General features: G+C 40.2%; 1 protein-coding gene and 1 non-coding gene across 4 annotated transcripts in view; one reads left to right on the top strand and one right to left on the bottom strand.

The window, feature by feature from the left end:
* Positions 1 to 21,329, bottom strand: part of NCOA1 (nuclear receptor coactivator 1) — a 199,118-nt gene that overhangs the window by 18,351 nt on the left and 159,438 nt on the right. For all 3 annotated transcript variants that reach the window (XM_007455501.1, XM_007455503.1, XM_007455502.1), the window contains 2 exons: positions 12,488 to 12,589; positions 10,157 to 10,559 (listed from right to left, as the gene is read on the bottom strand). In XM_007455501.1, coding sequence (XP_007455563.1) covers positions 10,157 to 10,559; positions 12,488 to 12,589 — 505 coding nt within the window. The remainder of the gene's footprint in view (positions 1 to 10,156; positions 10,560 to 12,487; positions 12,590 to 21,329) is intronic.
* On the top strand, positions 11,810 to 11,882 carry TRNAE-UUC (transfer RNA glutamic acid (anticodon UUC)). The gene has a single exon. It is a non-coding gene; the product is annotated as a tRNA-Glu (tRNA).

Here is a 21,329-nt window from a genome sequence, read left to right as displayed (position 1 = left end):
CCTCTCCCGTTGCGGAGCACAGGCTCCGGACGCGCAGGCTCAGCGGCCGTGGCTCACGGGCTCAGCCGCTCCGTGGCATGTGGGATCTTCCCAGACCGGGGCACGGACCAGTGTCCCCTGCATTGGCAGGTGGACTCTCAACCACTGCGCCACCAGGGAAGCCCTGACTACATGAATTTTTTTTTTTACATGAATTTTTAAGTGTAAAAAAAAAAATATATGAGCACACATGACAGATTACTTGTGTAATAAAAATAAGTTGAAAAGGATACACGATGACAGATGTTCACTAAACTTGTGATAAACATTTCATGATGTATGAAGTAAGTCAAATCATTATGCTGTATACCTTAAACTCATACAGTGCTGTATGTTATTTATATCTCAGTAGAACGGGAAGAAAAAAATAAGTCACGGGGATGTAATGTATAGCACAGTGACTATAGTTAATAATACCGTACTGCATCTTTGAAAGTAGCTAGGAGAGTGGATCTTGAAAGTTCTCATCATGAGAAAAAAATAATTGTAACTATGTACAGTAGTAGATAGTAACTGGACTTACTGTGGTGATCATTTTATAATATATACAAAATATCAAATCATCATGTTATACACCTGAAACTAATATAATGTTATGTCAAGTATGCATCAATAAAAATAATTTTAAAAAGCTTAATAAGTTGAAGAGGGAAAAAGGTAAGAAAAACCCACGCATGAAATGAAAGGTGAGAAAGTATTGTCAGCTGCTCCTCCTCAGTTGTCTTTATGGGCACTGCTTCCCTTCCCTGCCTTTTTTTTTTTTTTTTTTTTTTTTTAATTAATTAATTTTATTTAATTTATTTTTGCGGAGCACAGGCTCCGGACGCGCAGGGTCAGCGGCCATGGCTCACGGGCCCAGCCGCTCCGCGGCATGTGGGACCCTCCCGGACCCGGGGCATGAACCCGCGTCCCCTGCATTGGCAGGTGGACTCTCAACCACTGCGCCACCAGGGAAGCCCCCTGCCTTTTTTTTTTTTAAAGCTTTACTGATATGTAATCTATATAGCATCAAATTCACCCACTGAACTGCACAAGTCAATGATTTTTAGTAAATTTATAGAGCTGTGCAACCAGCACCACAATCCAGTTTAGACATTTTCATCATATCTCAAATTCCCTTGTGTTTGTTTGCAGTCAATTCCCACTCCCACCTCTAGCTTCAGGCAACCACTGATCTGCTTTCTATCCCCATAGATTTGCCTTTTATTGAAAACTTCATATAAATGTAATCATGTGAGGTCTTTTGTGTCTGATGCCTTTCTCTAAGCATAATGTTGAGTGAAACATTACGCCGAAGTAGCATTTATCAGTAGTTTGTTCCTTTTTATCCAGGATAGTGCTTATTAGTAACCATTGATATAACTGTGTTGAAGATCAACTGACCATAAAAGCAAGGGTTTATATCTGGACTTTTTATTCTGTTGCAGTGATATGTATGTCTATACTTGTACTAATACTATACTGTCTTGATTGTTGTAACTTTATGATAATTTTTTTTTTTTTTTATAAATAATACACAATGTATTTATTTATTTATTTATGGCTGTGTTGGGTCTTCATTTCTGTGCATGGGCTTTCTCTAGTTGTGGCAAGTGGGGGTCACTCTTCATCGCGGTGCGCAGGCCTCTCACTATCGCGGCCTCTGTTGTTGCGGAGCACAGGCTCCAGACGCGCAGGCTCAGTAATTGTGGCTCACGGGCCCAGTTGCTCCATGGCATGTGGGATTTTCCCAGACCAGGGCTCGAACCTGTGTTGTCTGCATTGGCAGGCAGATTCTCAACCACTGCGCCACCAGGGAAGCCCTATGATAATTTTTGAAACTGGTGGTCAACCAACTTTATTCTTTTTTTTTTTATATAAATTTATTTATTTTTATTTTTGGCTGTGTTGGGTCTTCGTAGCTGTGCTCAGGCTTTCTCTAGTTGTGGCGAGTGGGGACTACTCTTTGTTGCAGTGCATGGGCTTCTCTTGTTGTGGAGCATGGGCTCTAGGTGCACAGGCTTCAGTAGTTGTGGCTCGCGGGCTCTAGAGCACAGGCTCAGTAGTTGTGGTGCACAGGCTTAGCTGCTCTGCGGCATGTGGGATCTTCCCGGACCAGGGATTGAACCCGTGTCCCCTGCGTTGGCAGGCGGATTCTTAACCACTGCGCCACCAGGGAAGTCCCCCAACTTTATTCTTAATTTTTAAAATTGTCTTGGCTACTCTAGGTCCTTTGCATTTCCATATAAATTGTAGGAGAAGCTTGTCAATTTCTCCCAAAAGCATGCTGGTATTTAGATACGGATTGTGTAATTATAAGATCAATTTGGAGTAAATTATTACCTTTTCAGTCTTCTCTCTGATTTCATTTTGTATAGTTTCCGTTGTTATATCTTCAGGTTCACTAACTTTTTCTTTTATAATGTCTAATCTGTTGCTTATCCCATCCAGTGTAGTTTTCATCTCAGACACTGTAGTTTTTATCTCCAGAAGTTTCATTTTGGTTTTATTTATATCATTCATACTTTTAGTTAACACATTCAAGCTTTCCTTTAGCTTCTTGAACATACAGAATAAATGTATAATTTATAACTGTTTTAATTCTAACACCTGTGAAATTTCTGGGTTGATTTTGATGACTGATTTTTCTTCTTGTTATTGGTTTTATTTTCCTTTATCTTTGCATGTCTGGTAATTAAAAAAAATTCAGATTCCAGGGCTTGTGAATTTTACCTTGTTAGGTGTTAGATTTTAAAAATTCCTTTAAATTTAAATTTTCAACCTTTGTCTGGGTTGTGGATACATTACATGGTAACAGTTTTAATTCTTTTGGGTCTTGTGCCTAAAGAGACAAGAGCAGGGTTTAGCCTGGTGCTTATTTTGCCCTGCTACTTAGGCACAAACATTTCTCAGTATTCTACGTGACACTGTGAATTTTAAGGTTTTCTATTCTGGCTGGGGGGAAGAGGAACTGGCCCTGTGTAAACTCTGAAGATGTTCCCTCAGTTCTTTTCAGGTGGTTTTCCCTGGCCTCGGTTTTTTTACACACACACACACTGATCGGTTCTCATCTGAAGACCTGAGCAGGACCCTCAATACATCTCCATGGTTCTCTCTCTGTGTGGCTCTCCTCTCTCTGGTTCTGTGCCCTAAAACCTCTACCTGCCTTGGCTTTCCCAGACTCTTAAGTGCCATTGCCTCAACTATAGGAAACCACACGCTCCTGTTGGATTCCCCCTTCCTGCATCACAGTCTAGACAATTTCTACAACTATTCAATTTTTTTGTTTGTTTCAGATGGAAGAATAAATCTTGTCCCTGTTATTCCATCTTGACCAAAAGTGGAAGTCCATAAAAATTTAAAAGAGTAAAAACGGGCTTCTTTCTATGTTTTCTGTTATGCTAGCACTTTGTATTTTTTTATTTTTTTCCTGACAAAATACATTTCACTGTTAAATACTGTTGAGGTAAAGAAAGTTAGAAAGGTACAGAAAAAAAGAATATCATAATGTGGTTACCCATAATTTAGTACAATTCCTTCAAATCTTCCTCTATGAAATACTGCATAACTTTGTGGCTTGCTTCTTTCTCTTATCATTATATCATAAGTATTTCTCTATGCCCTTAATGTCTCCTTATAAACATAACTGTAGATTCCTGTATATTTTGTGTTCTGTTATTATTAATACAATGATTTTTCTCTTTTTTCTGTTTAGTTAAACTAGCCAGATATGTAGTTAAAGTATTCAGTTTTGTTTTTTATAGGCTACAGTTTAAAAAATATTTTAAATTTTCTGTGAAAGTTGAGCCAACTGTAGACTTTCTATATTTTTTTCTTTCACTAAACATTTAGCTACTTGTTTTCTTGATAAAATTTATATAAATAAAGCTACAGGGACTTCCCTGGTGGCGCAGCGGTTAAGAATCCGCCTGCCAATGCAGGGGACACAGGTTCTAGCCCTGGTCCGGGAAGATCCCACATGCCACGGAGCAACTAAGCCCGTGTGCCACAACTACTGAGCCTGTGCTCTAGAGCTTGCGAGCCACAACTACTGAGCCCTTGTGCCACAACTACTGAAGCCCACACACCTAGAGCCGGCACTCCACAACAAGAGAAGCCACCACAATGAGAAGCCCATGCACCACAATGAAGAGTAGCCCCCACTCGCTGCAACTAGAGAAAGCTGGCACACAGCAACTGAAGACCCAGCCCAGCCAAAAATAAAATAAATAAATTTATATTAAAAAAAAAAGCTACATATTTTTCTCCTTGCTGCTTCCTCCATATGTAATTTAATCTCTGGTAAATAATTTTGACTTAGAATATATGGAGAAATTATTTTTTTCATTTATGACTCTAGAGGGTGGGTTCCCTCCCATCATCTTCATTTTTGTACTGGCTGTCTTTGCATTAATTCTACATTTTAAGTTTTAACTATTTTGGTTATGATCTTTAAAAAATACTTATCTGTTCCTAATGCATTTTTAATCTTATTTATGATAAAATAATTTCCTTCAGGAAAAATACATATGTGAGGGGGGAATTCTGGCTATTATTCTGTGAGGTCAAAGTTAATAAATAAGACTTCAAGTACATCAGCATGCTTTTTTTAAAAAATAAATTTATTTATTTATTTTTGGCTGCGTTGGATCATTGTTGCTGCACGCGGGCTTTCTCTAGTTGCGGCAAGCGGAGGCTACTCTTCGTTGTGGTGCACGGGCTTCTCATTGCGGTGGCTTTTCCTGTTGTGGAGCACAGGCTCCAGGTGCATGAGCTTCAGTAGTTGTAGCATGCAGGCTCAGTAGTTGTGGCTCATGGGCTCAGCAGTTGTGGCTTGTGGGCTCTAGAGTGCAGGCTCAGTAGTTGTGGCACACGGGTTTAGTTGCTCCGCAGCATGTGGGATCTTCCCGGACCAGGGATTGAACCCGTGTCCCCTGCATCAGCAGGTGGACTCCTATCCACTGTGCCACCCGGGAAGTCCCAGCATGCTTTTTGACATTTTTTTCTGGCCTAATTTCACATTCTAACTGCCCATGTTTTCCTTATCAGATGACCTAGTTTTAGTAGAAAGAACCAGTCTGTGAATAATGAATTTGGAGGGGTAGAGTTCTGGCCCCAGTTCTGCCACTGCACTGGACCTTGGATTCCTTGGACCAGACAGTCTTCCTTCTTCTAGTTAAAAAATTCTACAGTTCTATCTTTGATTATGTTAAGTCTCCACGCTGGATCATAAATTTCACCACATAAATTTCACCGGCAGCAGCAACTAGAATTAGGATTCATTTTTCCATCAAAAGATTCATTGAGCATCTACTCTTCCCACCAGACCACTGTGCTAAGCACTTGAGAAACAAAGATTTAAAAGGTCACACTTGGCTCTCTCAAGGAACTTGTTGTTTAAAAAGAAAGGCAGCTGCTGAACAAGTAACTCTAAGAGAGGGTGGGGCTTCCCTGGTGGTGCAGTGGTTAAGAATCGCCTGCCAATGCAGGGGACATAGGTCCGATCCCTGGTCTGGGAAGATCCCACATGCTGCGGAGCAACTAAGCCGTGGGCTACAACTACTGAGCCTGCGCTCTAGAGCCCGTGAGCCACAACTACTGAAGCCTGCGTGCCTAGACCCCATGCTCCGCAACAAGAGAAGCCACCGCAATGAGAAGCCCGCGCACCACAACGAAGAGTAGGCCCTGCTTGCTGCAACTAGAGAAAGCCCGTGTGCAGCAACGAAGACCCAACACAGCCAATAAATAAATAATTTTTTTTTAAAACCTATCATACTTTAAGAAAAAAAAAAGACAGAGTGGTGAGTACTTATGATTGGGAGTGTCAGGGGGGGCTTCCCAGAGGAGATATCTCTGAGGGGAGGGAGGAACAGGAAAGAAAGAGACAGATGAGGGAAGGACATTTTAGACAAAGGATACAGAAAACACAAAAGCCTAGAAGTAAAAGAGAGCAAGGTATGTATTCTTTATTGGAACTTGAGAGGTTTGTTAAACTGGCACACTGAGGCATGGAGGGAAGGAGAAATGGAGTTGATGAGCCTAGCTCTGGACAAGTTTGGGTGCTGGAAGAAAATTCAGTTATGTCTCTCACATGAGCTGAGAGAGCTGAGAGATCTGGTTTAGATATAGAGAAGAAAGTCATAAGCATGAAGAAGTCATTGAAGCCACAGGAGTAGATGACATCACTCAGGAGGAGTGAGCGGAGTAGCATGTTTACTGTAGTTCACAGAAGAGGGAGCTCTGGATTGGCTCCAAGGAATTCATGAAATAAGTACAAATAAGTACAAAAAATTTCTTTTTAAATTTCTCTCATATTTTGTTTGAATATTACCATAGTATAAAATAAATTTTAAATGTCTAATTCTGTTCTTGTGCACTCATCATCATGGCATGATAGTCTACAATAATTTTCTGTTTTCAGAAATAAAAGAAAGCATACGCCGTCATTACTATGACCTACATGTTCCTTTGTTTACTTTGGGTCTATTTTAAGTTGAAAGATGCCAAAGCAAAGGACTAAAGCAAAGCTACTTTATTCATCCTTTGGTTTTACTATCATTAATTAACACAGGGATCAGCCAACTTTTTCTGCAAAGGGCCAGATAGTAAATATTTTCAGTTTTGCAGGCCATAACATTTCTGTAAGAACTACTTAACTCTACTGTGTGAAGCCAGCTATAGACTGTATGTAAACTAATGAGTTTTATTGGGATGTGTCCCAATAAAACTTTATTTATAAAAACATGTGGTGCTTTTTGTTTCTTGGAGGAGGCTTGATTTGAAAAGGCTGGAATTTCTCCAGAACTTGAATTTGTACCAACACAAAACCTGGTCTTGCAGCTTTCTACCAGGTTGCTGATCATGATAGTGCAAGTTTATAACTTAGAGCAATGGAAGAAATTTAAACTACTGAACCTTTAAATGTTCTTATGCTCTCCAGAGAAACAAACAATTTTCCCCCTGTGCTTTTGTTTTTTCATGGAAGACCTGAAAGCTCTGCCATTTCATTTCAAACTGCAACTGGATAAAACTACTACTCTCTCCACTGTACCTAGCTTCTGGGGTTTGTTTGTAGTACAGATACTCACTTTATAAAAAACATCTTATTTTGTGAAAAGCACATTTTGTCAATCAAAAGTTGGACTGGGGGCTTCCCTGGTGGCGCAGTGGTTGAGAGTCCGCCTGCCGATGCGGGGGACGCAGGTTCGTGCCCCGGTCCGGGAGGATCCCACATGCCGTGGAGCGGCTGGGCCCGTGAGCCATGGCCGCTGGGCCCGTGCGTCCGGAGCCTGTGCTCCACAACGGGAGAGGCCACAGCGGTGAGAGACCCCCGTACCGCAAAAAAAAAAAAAAAAAGGTTGGACTGGAAGAAAAATCCGGGTACCAGATAGAGCAATTACAATGGATAGTAACACATCTGGTTGTACTGTCTGGAGAAGAAGGAAGCTCTACCCACTCATCATCTCGATCACTGTGTTCTATATGGCTTGCAAGAGATTAAAGACTAGACCCACAACCCTGAAGGAAATCTTGTCAACTTCACAGGAAATGGGGTTTTGGAGTACTGCCTTTCCAGAAGGCTTAGTCAAGAAACAGGAGCAGATAGAAGTCATCCTTCCTTGGCCTTCCAGAGATGAAGCGTTAAAGAGTATGACTGAAAACTGACAGAAGTACTGTTTGTTTTTTTTTAAATTAGTTAAATAACTTTTAATTGAAGTTTAGTTGATGCACAATACTATATAAGTTTCAGGTGTACGACACAGGATTCACAATTTTTAAAGGTTGTATTCCATTTATAATCATTATAAAAATATTGGCTAAACTCCCTGTATTGCACGAGATATCCTTGTAGCTTATTTATTTTATACATAGTAGTTTGTGCCTCTTAATCGCTTACCCCTAACTTGCCTCTCCCCACTGGTAACCATCAGTTTCTTCCCTCTTAGCAAAATATCTTCCAAGTCCATCCACGTTGTTATGAATGGCAAAATATCATCTTTTATTTTATGGCTGAGTAGTATTCCATTGTATATATATACCACAGCTTCTTTACCCATTCATCTGTTAATGGACACTTCAGTTGCTTCCATACCTTGGCTATTGTAAATAATGCTGCTATGAACATTGGGGTGCATGTATCTTTTCAAATTAGTGTTTTCGTTTTTTTCAGATATATACCCAGTAGTAGAACTGCTGGGTCACATGGTAGTTGTACTTTTAGTTTTTTGAGACGTACTATTTTTATCTTATTTTTTTTAATAAGAGAATTTATTGGGGGATTTATTAATGTTTGGCTTATTTGTGGTTACTTTTTTCCTCAATGAATGACATAAATCTTGTGATTTAAGGCTCTAAATGCTACTAAGAATCAATTTGCTGTTTTGGCTAAGCTGCCACTTTGGAAGAGCAATGGGGAAACAACTATATAAGTCTTCTCATGTTGGAGGAAGTACTTCTGTAGAGGCTGGAATACACTGAAGGAACCTTGTCAAAATCTTTGCATACACAAATCACAAGGCACGTGAAAATACAACTCTTTTGAAGGCCACTCCTGTTCAGACAATATTATAATTAAAATATGGATTTATAATACTTTTCTTGCCCACACATACACTGTAAGTGATATAAACCAGCCAAAGATGACTTCATTGTCTTGAGGACAAAGAAACTGATGTGGTATAATTTTGATTAAAACATCTTAGAGACTTCTGGTACTCTCTGACACATGTCTCCCTAGATACTTAATTTGATAGTCAAAAGATTTCAGCACTTGTTGCCACCAGAATGAAAAGTCTAAATTGATTTGGCTGTCAAAGTTGATAAGCATACTGCCATGTAAAAAAATCTCTATATAACTTCAACATTTTATTCAGGTCAAACAGCAGCTTTCTCATTGAAATTCATTTTTAAGCAGGCTTAAAATTTACTTTTTCTTTCATTTATAAAATGAAGGGATTTATTTCAATTTTTCTCCCAGGAATTTGCCATTAATTTTGCATCAAAGTTTAATTAAACCTGGTGGATTAATCAAATGTGTTTTATTGCCACTACTTATTAGAATCTCCAAGTGATAGAAGAAAAATTTTAAAAAGATATCATTACCTAGGACAAAGGGAGTAGGACAGAGACACTGCAAATCAAAGATTAAAAAAGAACAAAGCTTTTGAAAGCCAGAAAGCTGCCTGATATTTCAGAGGAATAGCTTACAACCTAAGCAGCTAAGGGTGGTGACACCAATGAGAAGTCTGAGATAATCTGTGAAGACTGATTATCCTTATGTAATCTATCAAAAAAAATTTCCAAGATAATTAAAAAAATCTGTATGCAAATTTTGAGTTAATGTACTTACACCCATTGTCTGACATGGACTCTCATAAGATTCTTATAGGGATCCATGAGAGAAAGTAAGAAAGTAAGAATATGCTTTGCGGACAAAATGTTAAAAATTTTCGTGTCAGGTCCTTATGGATCCTCTAATTTAATCATCTTAGCTTTATGTAAGAGAGAAGCCTCAAACCACTCAACCATTTAGTGGCAAGAGCTGAGCCTAGAGCCTGGATCTCCTGACTCCAACACCAGCGTCTTTTCTTTTTTTTGGCCGCGCCCCGCAGCTTGCATGATCTCAGTTCCGCCCAGGCCAGGGCAGTGAAAGACCAGAATCCTAACCACTAGGCCACCAGGGAACTCCCTCAGCATCTTCCTTCTTCAGCAAATTGCCTCAATGTCAGTGAACTGAAACACATGTGAAAAGAGAGACCTAAGCATGTATGTGGTATAGTTGTCCCTTGGTATCCATGGGGGATTGGTTCCAGGACCCTCATGGATACCAAAATCCATGGATGCTCAAGTCCCTTATAAAAAATGGAGAAACAGAACCTATGCACATCCTCCCATATACTAAATCATCTCTAGATTACTTGTAAAACCTAATACAATGTAAATGCTATGTAAATACAATGTAAATAGTTCCCAGAGTGCAACCAATTCAAGTTTTGCTTTTAGGAACTTTCTGGAATTTTTTTTTTGGGGGGGGGTGGATATTTTCGATTTGGGGTTGTTGAATCCACAGGTACGGAATCCGTGGATGCTGAGGGCCAACTGTACTTATAAAAGCAACATAAAGGTGTAATCCTCATACCTGATCCTGGGTACTGGAAGACATTCTGCTGCATCTGAGGACTGATTCCAGTGCCAAACTGGCCTCCCATGTTTCCTGTCATGCCTCTGTTCACCATGCTGTTGCGGTTGGCCAAGGTTGCCTCAGGATTTGCTGCCAGTTGTGAAAATGGGCTGGTAGAAGCAGGTGGGGTTCCTGGATTTGTACCATAGTTTGGTGGGTAGGGGAATTGCTGTGGAGCACCCTGAGGAAGACGGGGGTTCCCCATTTGAACTGGCAGTCCAGATGAGGGAGGGAGGTTGTTCCCAAAGCTCTGTTGCCTCATAAGCATGGCTCTTTGCTGCTGTATTAGCTGCCTCTGTCGGTGCTGTTGACTATACAGCTCCCGCTGGCGCTGTGCCAACATTTGGGCATTCAGGGGTGGCTAAAAAAGAGAGAAAAAAATCCTCACTTACTAATATTATTATGATTACCACCTATCTTAGACAGCTTACAGGATTAAGCCTAGTAGCTTGGAGCAACAGAATATGTAGCAATTATCAGTGTACAAGGGAAACTAAAACAGAAAAGGAAGAAAACCTCTTAAGTAATAGCTACAGGAGAGAAAATAAGTACATTTTACAGATTAAAGACACAGAGGACTGATAAAAGTCTAAGAAAGCATATATTGATTAGTATTATAATATAGGCCATGAAAACTATTAAGAGAAACATGAAAACCATAAAGAAGACAAATAAAATGTGCCTGATGACTTCTATCTTATCTGGCATTAGGTTGTTAGGGGACTTTTTTCTTTTTCATTTCCAAAAAATTCACTGTGTTTCTAATATGGTGAAACTTAGTTTTCCCTTTTCTCTTGGAGATCATTTATTCTACTTTACTTAAATGAAATGTGATAACAGGTGATTTTAATTTTCTGTATTTTCCAAATTATCTATAATGAATGTGCATTATCTTCACAATTAGAAAAACCTACAAATACCATTAAAAAAGGAAGAATCGGAAATCCAGGATCCAATGCCAAATCGTCACTTAAAAAGCAAATAATTAATTAGAAACAAAATAATAAGCAGAAATAAATGAACCCAGGTATCTTATATTATTGCTGCAGTGTAAGACTGCTCCAGGCATTAGAGTAAGTGTTTTAATAGCTATAATATTATGAATGATGAAAGAAGTGGTAAAATTAGGTTGAAGTCACTTTCTGGTCTAACTTGCAAAGCAACATGGCATGTCAATAAAGCCTTTGTCAGAAAATGTCCATTCAGGTTGAGGAGCTGATTAAAGCATACAGCTCCATAAAAATGAAAATTGCCAACCAGATGAAGTCTACTCTGGAAGAAACTGTGACATAATGACTTCCTGACAGAATTCGTCTTTATGTGAATTCCCACAGTGGGGTCCTGTTTCCTTATAGCCTAATTACCCTTGCATGAGCTAACCACTGAGATTTTTAAGACAGAGAAACCCAAGTCTGGATCCATGAAGATGTCAACATCTGCTGCTAAACAGCAGTTTCTATCAATATTTATCCTTTTGGTTAGTATTTGCTCCCAATCCTTCTAGGTTCATTTTATGGAGAAGTGTTTCGTTCGAATCCTCTCTAAAATACCTCATCCCCCAAATTTTTGTGTAATTTGTTGGGAAACCATAAAAAAAGTGGTTGAGGGAATTCCCTGGTGGTCCAGTGGTTAGGACTTGGCGCTTTCACTGCCGTGGGCCCGGGTTCAATCCCTGGTCAGGGAACTAAGATCCCACAAGCTGCGTGGTGCAGCCAAAAAAAAAAAAGTGGTTGAAGCAAAAATATTAAAGTACATGCAGAAGTTAAATAGGGAGGAAGCACTAGATAACACTTAGAAGCCTACACCGTTCTTTTTATGTTTGGTTCCAATGGTTCTGGGTTCTTATACAAGGATCATTAAAACAAATAAAAACCAAAATGCTGATGCTCAGACTAAGTGGAGAACACAAGGTAGTTAAGATAACTAAGCAATGTGACTGGGTTTTGATCAGCTTTCAGGTACCATACATACAGTTTCATATCCGAGGCTTCTTATTACTGGTACTAATCAGGACAGCAATAAGAGTTTTCTACTTAGTCACCTGATATCTAATAGCAATGACAATAATAACAACAAAACGAAACAAAGAACCCTCAGCTTTACATCTAATATCAGTAAGGGGTATCACAAGTTGATTATAAATTCATTCTAGAAGAAAGCTACAGTACAAACATCATTAAAAGATCAGTTCACAGACCATTTCAAAGACACTCAAGTCCACACTTTAAGAAATACAGTTTGGGTTATGGGTTAGAGAAGTACTAACAATGCCTGGTTTTCTCAAGTTACCTGAGGTGTAATTTGCTGCTGCATGCCTGATCTCATACTGATGCCAACAGGAGCGTTTGCTGCAAACTGGTTCAAGATAGCTTGCCGATTTTGGTGGATCAACTAGAGAAAAATGGCAACAATGAGATATATTTCTATCTATAAACATAGAGCATGGCCCTTTTAGAGTAACACAAACTTTTTATTGATTATTAAGAGGTTCTAGTATTGCAGGTTTAGTAAGATTACTTCCCATGTTTATTTGCCAAAAGCTTGGCAATTCCTAACATTTATCAAATATTTTCTGCCTACCGAACTCTAAATATGGCAGAGCATTTAAAAGTAGAATACAGGACTTCCCTGGTGGCACAGTGGTTAAGAATCTGCCTGCCAATGCAGGGGATACGGGTTCGAGCCCTGGACCGGGAAGATCCCATATGTCACGGAGCAACTAAACCCGTGCACCAAAATTACTGAGGCTGCGCTCTAGAGCCCGCGAGCCACAACTACTGAAGCCTGTGCACCTAGAGCCCGTGCTCCACAACAAGAGAAGTCACTGCAATGAGAAGCCCATGCAATGCAACTTAGAATAGCCCCCACTCACCATAACTAGAGAAAGCCCGCGCACAGCAGCGAAGACCCAACAGAGCCAAAAATAAAAGAATAAATTAATTAAAAAAAAGTCGAATACATACACACAACATACATATATATATATATGTACATACATATGTATAAATGCATATATACCTACATGCATAAATATATTACATGTGTATGTATTCTACTTTTAAATGCTCTGCCATATTGTGTTCTGCAGTGTTTATACATATATATATACACACACAAACACGTTTATCATGCTTTTTAAAACATGTTAATACTTAGTTATTTCAGATTCACCAAGATGGTGGAGGAGTATGAGGACATGGAGTTCATCTCCTTCCACAAATGCATCAAGAATACATGGAACAATTCTCACAGAACACCAGATGAACACTAGTAGAAGACCTTGGACACCGGAAAGGACAGAAAAGATCCCTGCATAACTGGGCAGGATGAAAGAAACAAGGGAAAAAGAAGCGGAGAGGAAGTGGGACGGGATCTGTGCCCCTGGCGGGGAGCTGAAGCAGAAGAGAGGTTTCCGCATCCAGGGAAGCCCCCTTACCAATGGGGAAATCAGTTGGGACAGAAGGGGAGCATCTGAGGCTGTTGGAGGAGGGTGAAATGGCAGGTCTGTGGCAGACAGGACAGACCTACACAGATGGTCCACACCACAGCCCTCCACACCCCAGACTGGGACGTGTGTCCGCCGGTGCACATGGGGGCTGAGAGCTGGAACATCGGGACTGGAGAGCAAACCCGCAGGGAGGACTGCGGTTGGCTGTGAGGAGATAGCCTAAGGGGACAGGAGGGAGGAAATCCACAATGAGGAATGCTTGTGGAGGAAACCCAGACTGCCATAGAAGCAAGGCACCTCTGTTGAGTGATGCACAGAGGGTGGAGCTGCCACTGCAGCCTCTCTCTCCCCATGTGCTGGGCCCCTGCCATTCCAGGTGCTAGAAAAAGCCCCCACCAGGGCTGACCTTCTTGTACCAGCCGCCAGGGGCTAGGAAAGCCTCCCACCGGGGCCAGATCTCTCGTGCCTGTAGCCACTGGCTTTGCCACACCCCTGTCACTGCCAGGGCCCCCGTGACCCAGGCAGTCGTGCCACCTCCACGCCCTGTCCTCACCAGGGCAGACCCGAGTGCTCCACGGCAGCCTCGGGGGAAGACTCCTGTGGGTGGCCCAAATGCAGAGGTGAGGCTAAAACCACAGCTAAGCCCCAAGGGCAGATCGACTAAGGAAGAGGAACAAAAATCTTTCCGTGCAGCTACACAAACCACGGATTAAATCCCTGCCTTCAGCTGGGTAAACCCTGCATCTATGGAATATCTGAATGGACAATGAGTGTTCCCACAACTGAAACTCGCGTAGCTCTAGCAGCTGTGGACTTTGGGGACTCGTACACGTGGAAGCTGGGCCAGGTCAGAGTCTTAGCTGCCCCACAGTGTCCACAGAGGGACCAGAGACCTATCTAGAGGCTTTGGAGGGCTTCCTGGGGAGGTGAAGGTTGGCTGTGACTCACGGTGGGGGCAATGACACTGATAGCTGAGACCCCAGGAAAATATAATTATTACTATTTTTTTAATGTTTTGTTGCTGTTTTTCTATTATTTGTTCTTATTTTTATTTAGCTTTTAAAAATTTTTTTTATATTTTTAATTGTTTTATATTTCTATTTCTATGTTACTTTTTGTTGTTCTTTTTCTTTTTTCTTTCCTTTGTTCTATTTTCTTTTTATCTTTTTTTCCTTTGTTCTATTTGTTCTTATCTTTTTTAAATCATTTTTTAAAAATCATTTTTGTGTGTTTGTTTTGTTTTCTTTGCTTTTTCCTTCAGTTTCCATTCTGCTTTTCTTTTGTTTTCTATTTTTTGTTGATTTTGTTTTTAATTGTTTGATTTCATTTTGAGGTTCTTTTGTTTGTCTGGTTGTTCTCTTTTTTTTCCCTCTGTTTTAGTTTTTGTTTCTTATTTTGTATGTGTGTGTGTTTGTTTTCTTTGTTTTTGTTTGGTTTTGCTTTTATCATTTGTTTGGGGTTTTGTTTGTCTGTTTTTAATTGTTTTGTTGCTGTTTGCTTGCCCAGGAAATATTAATTGGCGAGAGCTCTCCTGGAGGTCTCCATCTCAACTCCAAGACCCAGCTCCACCAACTGCTTGCGGGCTTCAGTGCTGAACGCCCCAAGCCAAACAACAAGCAAGATGGGAACACAAACCCACCCATAAGCAGACAGGCCGCCTCAAGTTGTACTAAGCCCACAGACACCCCAAAACACACCATGTGACATGGCCCTGCCCATCAGAGGGACAAGATCCAGCTCCACCCACCAGAACACAGGCATGAGTCCCTCCCACCAGGAAGACTACACAAGCAACTGGACCAACCTTACCCACTGGGGGCAGACACCAGAAGCAAAAGGAACTACAACCCTGCAGCCTGCGGAAAGGAGACCTCAAACAGAGTAAGCCAGACAAAATGAGAAGACAGAGAAATATGTTGCAGACAAAGGAGCAAGGAAAAACCCCACAAGACCAAATAAATAAAGAGGAAATAGGCAATCTACCTGAAAAAGAATCCAGAGTAATGATAGTAAAGATGATCCAAAATCTCAGAAATAGATTGGAGAAAATACGAGAAATGTTTAACAAGGACCTAGAAGAACTAAAGAACAAACAAACAGTGATGAACAACACAATAACTGAAGTTAAAAATATACTAGAAGGAATCAACAGCAGAATAACTGATGAAGAAGAAATGATAAGTGAGCTGGAAGACAGAATGGTGGAAATAACTGCTGAGGAACAGAATAAAGAAAAATGAATGAAAAGCATTGAGGACAGTCTCAGAGACCTCTGGCACAACATTAAATGCACCAATATTCAAATTATAGGAGTCCTAGAAGAAGAAGAAAAAGAGAAAGGGTGTGAGAAAATATTTGAAAGGATTATAGTCGAAAACTTTCCTAACATGGGAAAGGAAATAGTCAGTTAAGTCCAGGAAGCACAGAGCCTCCCATACAGGATAAACCCAAGGAGAAACATGCTGAGACACATATTAACCAAATTAACCAAAAATTAGATACAAATAAAAAATATTAAAAGCAACAGGGAAAAGCAATAAATAACATACAAGGGAATCCCCATAAGGTTATCAGCTGATCTTTCAGCAGAAACTCTGCAGGCCAGAAGGGAGTGGCAGGATATATTTAAAGTGATGAAAGGGAGAAACCTACAACCAAAATTACTCTACCCATTAAGGCTCTCATTCAGATTTGATGGAGAAATCAAAAGCTCTACAGACAAGCAAAAGCTAACAGAATTCAGCATCACCAGACCAGCTCTGCAACAAATGCTAAAGGAACTTCTCTAGGCAGGAAACACAAGAGAAGAAAAAGACCTACAAAAACAAACCCAAGGGGCTTCCCTGGTGGCGCAGTGGTTGAGAGTCCACCTGCCGATGCAGGGGACACGGGTTCGTGCCCCAGTCCGGGAAGATCCCACATGCTGTGGAGTGGCTGGCCCCGGAAGCCATGGCCACTGAGCCTGCGCATCCGGAGCCTGTGCTCCGCAACGGGAGAGGCCACAACAGTGAGAGGTCCGCGTACCGCAAAAAAAAAAAAAACCCAAAACAATTGAGAAAATGGTAATAGGAACACACATACCGATAATTACCTTAAATGTAAATGGATTAAATGCTCCAACCAAAAGACAGATTGGCTGAATGGATACAAAGACAGGACCTGTATACACGTTGTCTACAAGAGACCTACTTCAGACCTAGGGACACATACAGACTGAAAGTGAGGGGATGGAAAAATATTCCATGCAAATGGAAATCAAAAGAAAGCTAGAGTAGCAATACTCGTATGAGAAAAAACAGACTTTCAAATAAAGACTGTCACAAGAGATAAGGAAGGACACCACATGATGATCAAGGGATCAATCCCAGAAGATGTAATAATTGTAAATATTTATGCACTCAACACAGGAGCACCTCAATACATAAGGCAAATGCTAACAGCCATAAAAGGGGAGTTGAGCAGTAACACAGTAATAGTGGGGGACTTTAGCATTCCACTTACTCCAATGGATAGATCATCCAGACAGAAAATCAATAAGGAAACACAAGTCTTAAATAACACATGAGACCAGATAGACTTAATTGATATTTATAGGACATTCCATCTGAAAGCAGCAGAATACACTTTCTTCTCAAGTGCACACAGGACATTCTCCAGAATAGATCACATCTTGGGTCACAAATCAAGCCTTGGTAAATTTAAGAAAACTGAAATCATATCAACCATCATTTCTGACCACAATGCTATGAGATTAGAAATCAATTACAGGAAAAAGAACTGTAAAAAACACAAACACAGGGAGGCTAAACAATGTGCTACTAGGTAACCAAGAGATCACTGAAGAAATCAAAGAGGAAATAAAAAAATACCTAGAAACAAATGACAAATGAAAACACGATGACCCAAAACCTATGGGTGGCAGCAAGAGCAGTTCTGAGAGGGAAGTTTACAGCAATACAATCCTACCTCAAGAAACAGGAAAAATCTCAAATAAACAACCTAATCTTACACCTAAAGCAACTACAGAAAGAAGAACAAACAAAACCCAAAGTTACTAGAAGGAAAGAAATCATAAAGATCAGAGCAGACATAAATGCAAGAGAAACAAAAAATACAATAGCAAAAATCAATAAAATGAAAAGTTGGTTCTTTGAGAAGATAAACAAAATTGATAAACCTTTAGTCAGGCCCATCGAAAAAAAAAGGGAGAGGACTCAAATCAATAAAATTAGAAATGAAAAAGGAGAATCTTCAACTGACACCGCAGAAATACAAAGGATCCTAACAGACTACTACAAGCAACTATATGCCAAAAAAATGGACAACCTAGAAGAAATGGACAAATTCTTAGAAATACACAACCTTCCAAGACTGAACCAGGAAGAAATAGAAAATAGGAACAGACCAATCACAAGCACTGAAATTGAAACTGTGATTAAAAATCTTCAAAGAGGGCTTCCCTGGTGGCGCAGTGGTTGAGAGTCCGCCTGCCAATGCAGGGGACCCCGTTTTGTGCTCCGGTCCAGGAGGATCCCACATGCCATGGAGCGGCTGGGCCCATGAGCCATGGCCACTAAGCCTGTGTGTCCGGAGCCTGTGCTCCACAACAGGAGAGGCCACAGCATGAGAGGCCCGTGTACCACAAAAAAAAAAAAAAAATCTTCAAACCAACAAAAGTTCAGGACCAGAAAGCTTCACAGGCAAATTCTATCAAACATTTAGAGAAGAGCTAACACCTATCCTTCTCAAACTTTTCCAAAAACTTGCAGAGGGCAGAACACTCCCAAATTCATTCTACAAGGCCACCATCACCCTGATATGAAAACCAGACAAGGATCTCACAAAAAAATGAAAATTACAGGCCAATATCACTGATGAATATAGATACAAGAATCCTTAAAACACTAGCAAACTGAACCCAGCACCACATTGAAAGGATCATACACCATAATCAAGTGGGATTTATATCAGGGATGCAAAGACTCTTCAATATAAGCAAATCAATAAATGTGATACACTGTATTAACAAATTGAAGAACAAAAACCATATGATCATCTCAATAGATGCAGAAAAAGCTTTCGACAAAATTCAACACCCATTTATGATAAAAAACACTCTCCAGAGTGTGAGCATAGAGGGAAACTACCTCAACATAATAAAGGCCATATATGACAAATCCACAGCCAACATTATTCTCAATGGTGAAAAACTGAAAGCATTTCCTCTAAAATCAGGAACACGACAAGGGTGCCCACTCTCACCACTATTATTCAACATAGTTTTGGAAGTCCTAGCCACAGCAATCAGAGAAGAAAAAGAAATACAACGAATCCAAATTCACCAAGAAGAGGTAAAACTGTCATTGTTTGCAGATGACATGATACTATACAAAGAAAATCCTAAAGATGCCACCAGAAAACTACTAGAGCTCATCAAGGAATTTAGTAAAGTCACAGGATACAAAATTAATACACAGAAATCCCTTGCATTCCTATACACTAACAATGAAAGATCAGAAAGAGAAATTAAGGAAACAATCTCATTCACCACTGCAACAAAAAGAATAAAATACCTAGGAATAAACCTACCTAAGGAGGCAAAAGACCTGTACACAGAAAACTATAAGATACTGATGAAAGACATCAAAGACAACACAAACAGATGGAGAGACACACCATGTTCTTGGATTGGAAGAATCAAAATTGTGAAAATGACTATACTACCCAAAGCAATCTACAGATTCAATGCAATCCTTTTCAAATTATCAGTGGCATTTTTCACAGAACTAGAACAAAAAAAATGTTACAATTTGTATGGAAACACAGAAGACCTTGAACAGCAAAAGCAATGTTGAGAAAAAAAAAAAAATGAAGCTTGAGGAATCATGCTCCCTGACTTCAGACTATACTACAGGGCTACAGTAATCAAGACAGTATGGTACTGGCACAAAAACAGAAATATAGATCAATGGAACAGGATAGAAAGCCCAGAGATAAACCCACGCACCTGTGGTCACCTAATCTATGAGAAAGGAGACCAGAATATACAATGGAGAAAAGATAGCATCTTCAATAAGTGGTGCTGGGAGGGCTTCTCTGGTGGCACAGTGGTTAAGAATCTGCCTGCCAACACAGGGGACATGGGTTCGAGCCCTGGTCCAGGAAGATGCCACATGCCATGGAGCAACTAAGCCCGTGCGCCACAACTACTGAGCCTGTGCTCTAGAGCCCACGAGCCACAACTACTGAAGCCCACGTGTCTAGAGCCCGTGTTCCGCAACAAGACAAGCCACCACAGTGAGAAGCCCGCGCACCACAACGAAGAGTAGCCCCCGCTCGCTGCAACTAGAGAAAGCCCACGCAGCAACGAAGACCCAGTGCAGCCAAAAATAATAAATAAATAAAATAAATACATTTATTAAGAAAAAAAGTGGTGCTAGGAGAACTGGACAGCTACATGTAAAAGAATGAAATTACAACAGTCCCTAACACCATACACAAAAATAAACTCAAAGTGGATTAAAGACCCAAATGTAAGGCCAGACACTATAAGAAAGACTCTCGGAGGAAAACATAGGAAGAACACTCTTTGACATAAATTGTAGCAAGATCTTTTTTGACCCACGTCCTAGAGTAATGGAAATAAAAAGAAAAATAAACAAATAGGACCTAATTAAACTTAAAAGCTTTTGCACAGCAGAGGAAACCATAAACAAGACGATAAAACAACCCTCAGAATGGGAGAAAATATTTGCAAACAAAGGAACTGACAAAGGATTAATCTCCAAAATATATAAACAGCTCATGCAGCTCAATATCAGAAAAACAAACAACCCAATCAAAAAATGGACAGAAGACCTAAATAGACATTTCTCCAAAGAAGGCATACAGATGGCCAACAAACACATGAAAAGATGCTCAACATCACTAATTATTTGAGAAATGCTAATCAAAACTACCTTGAGATATCACCTCACACTGGTCAGAATGGCCATCATCTCAAAATCTACAAACAACAAATGCTAGAGAGGGTGTGGAGAAAAGGGAACCCTCTTGTGCTGTTGGTGGGAATGTAAACTGATACAGCCACTATGGAGAACAGTATGGAAGGTCCTTAAAAAACTAAAAGAAGAACTACCACGTGACCCAGCAATCCCACTACTGGGCATACACCTAGAGAAAACCATAATTCAAAAAGACACATGCACCCCAATATTCACTGCAGCACTATTTACAACAGCCAGGACATGAAAGTAATCTAAATGTCCATTGACAGATGAATGGATAAAGAAGATGTGGTACATATATACAATGGAATATTACTCAGCCATAAAATGGAACGAAACTGGGTAATTTGTAGAGACGTGGATGGACCTAGAGACTGTCCGACAGAGTGAAGTAAGTCAGAAAGAGATAAACAAATATCGTATATTAATGCATATATGTGGAATCTGAAAAAATTGGTATAGATGATCTTATTTACAAAGCAGAAATAGAGACACAGACTAGAGAACACACGTATGGGTATCAAGGGGGATGTGGGGGTGGGGGTGGGAGGAACTGGGAGATTGGGATTGACATATATACACTACTGATACTATGTATAAAACAGATAACTGAAGAGAACCTACTGTATAGTACAGGGAACTCTACTCAATGCTCTGTGGTGACCTAAATGGCAAG

This window comes from Lipotes vexillifer, unplaced genomic scaffold (assembly GCF_000442215.2).
Source record: "Lipotes vexillifer unplaced genomic scaffold, Lipotes_vexillifer_v1.1 scaffold131, whole genome shotgun sequence".
Lineage (NCBI taxonomy): Eukaryota > Metazoa > Chordata > Mammalia > Artiodactyla > Lipotidae > Lipotes > Lipotes vexillifer.
This window is presented reverse-complemented; position numbering and strand designations above follow the sequence as displayed.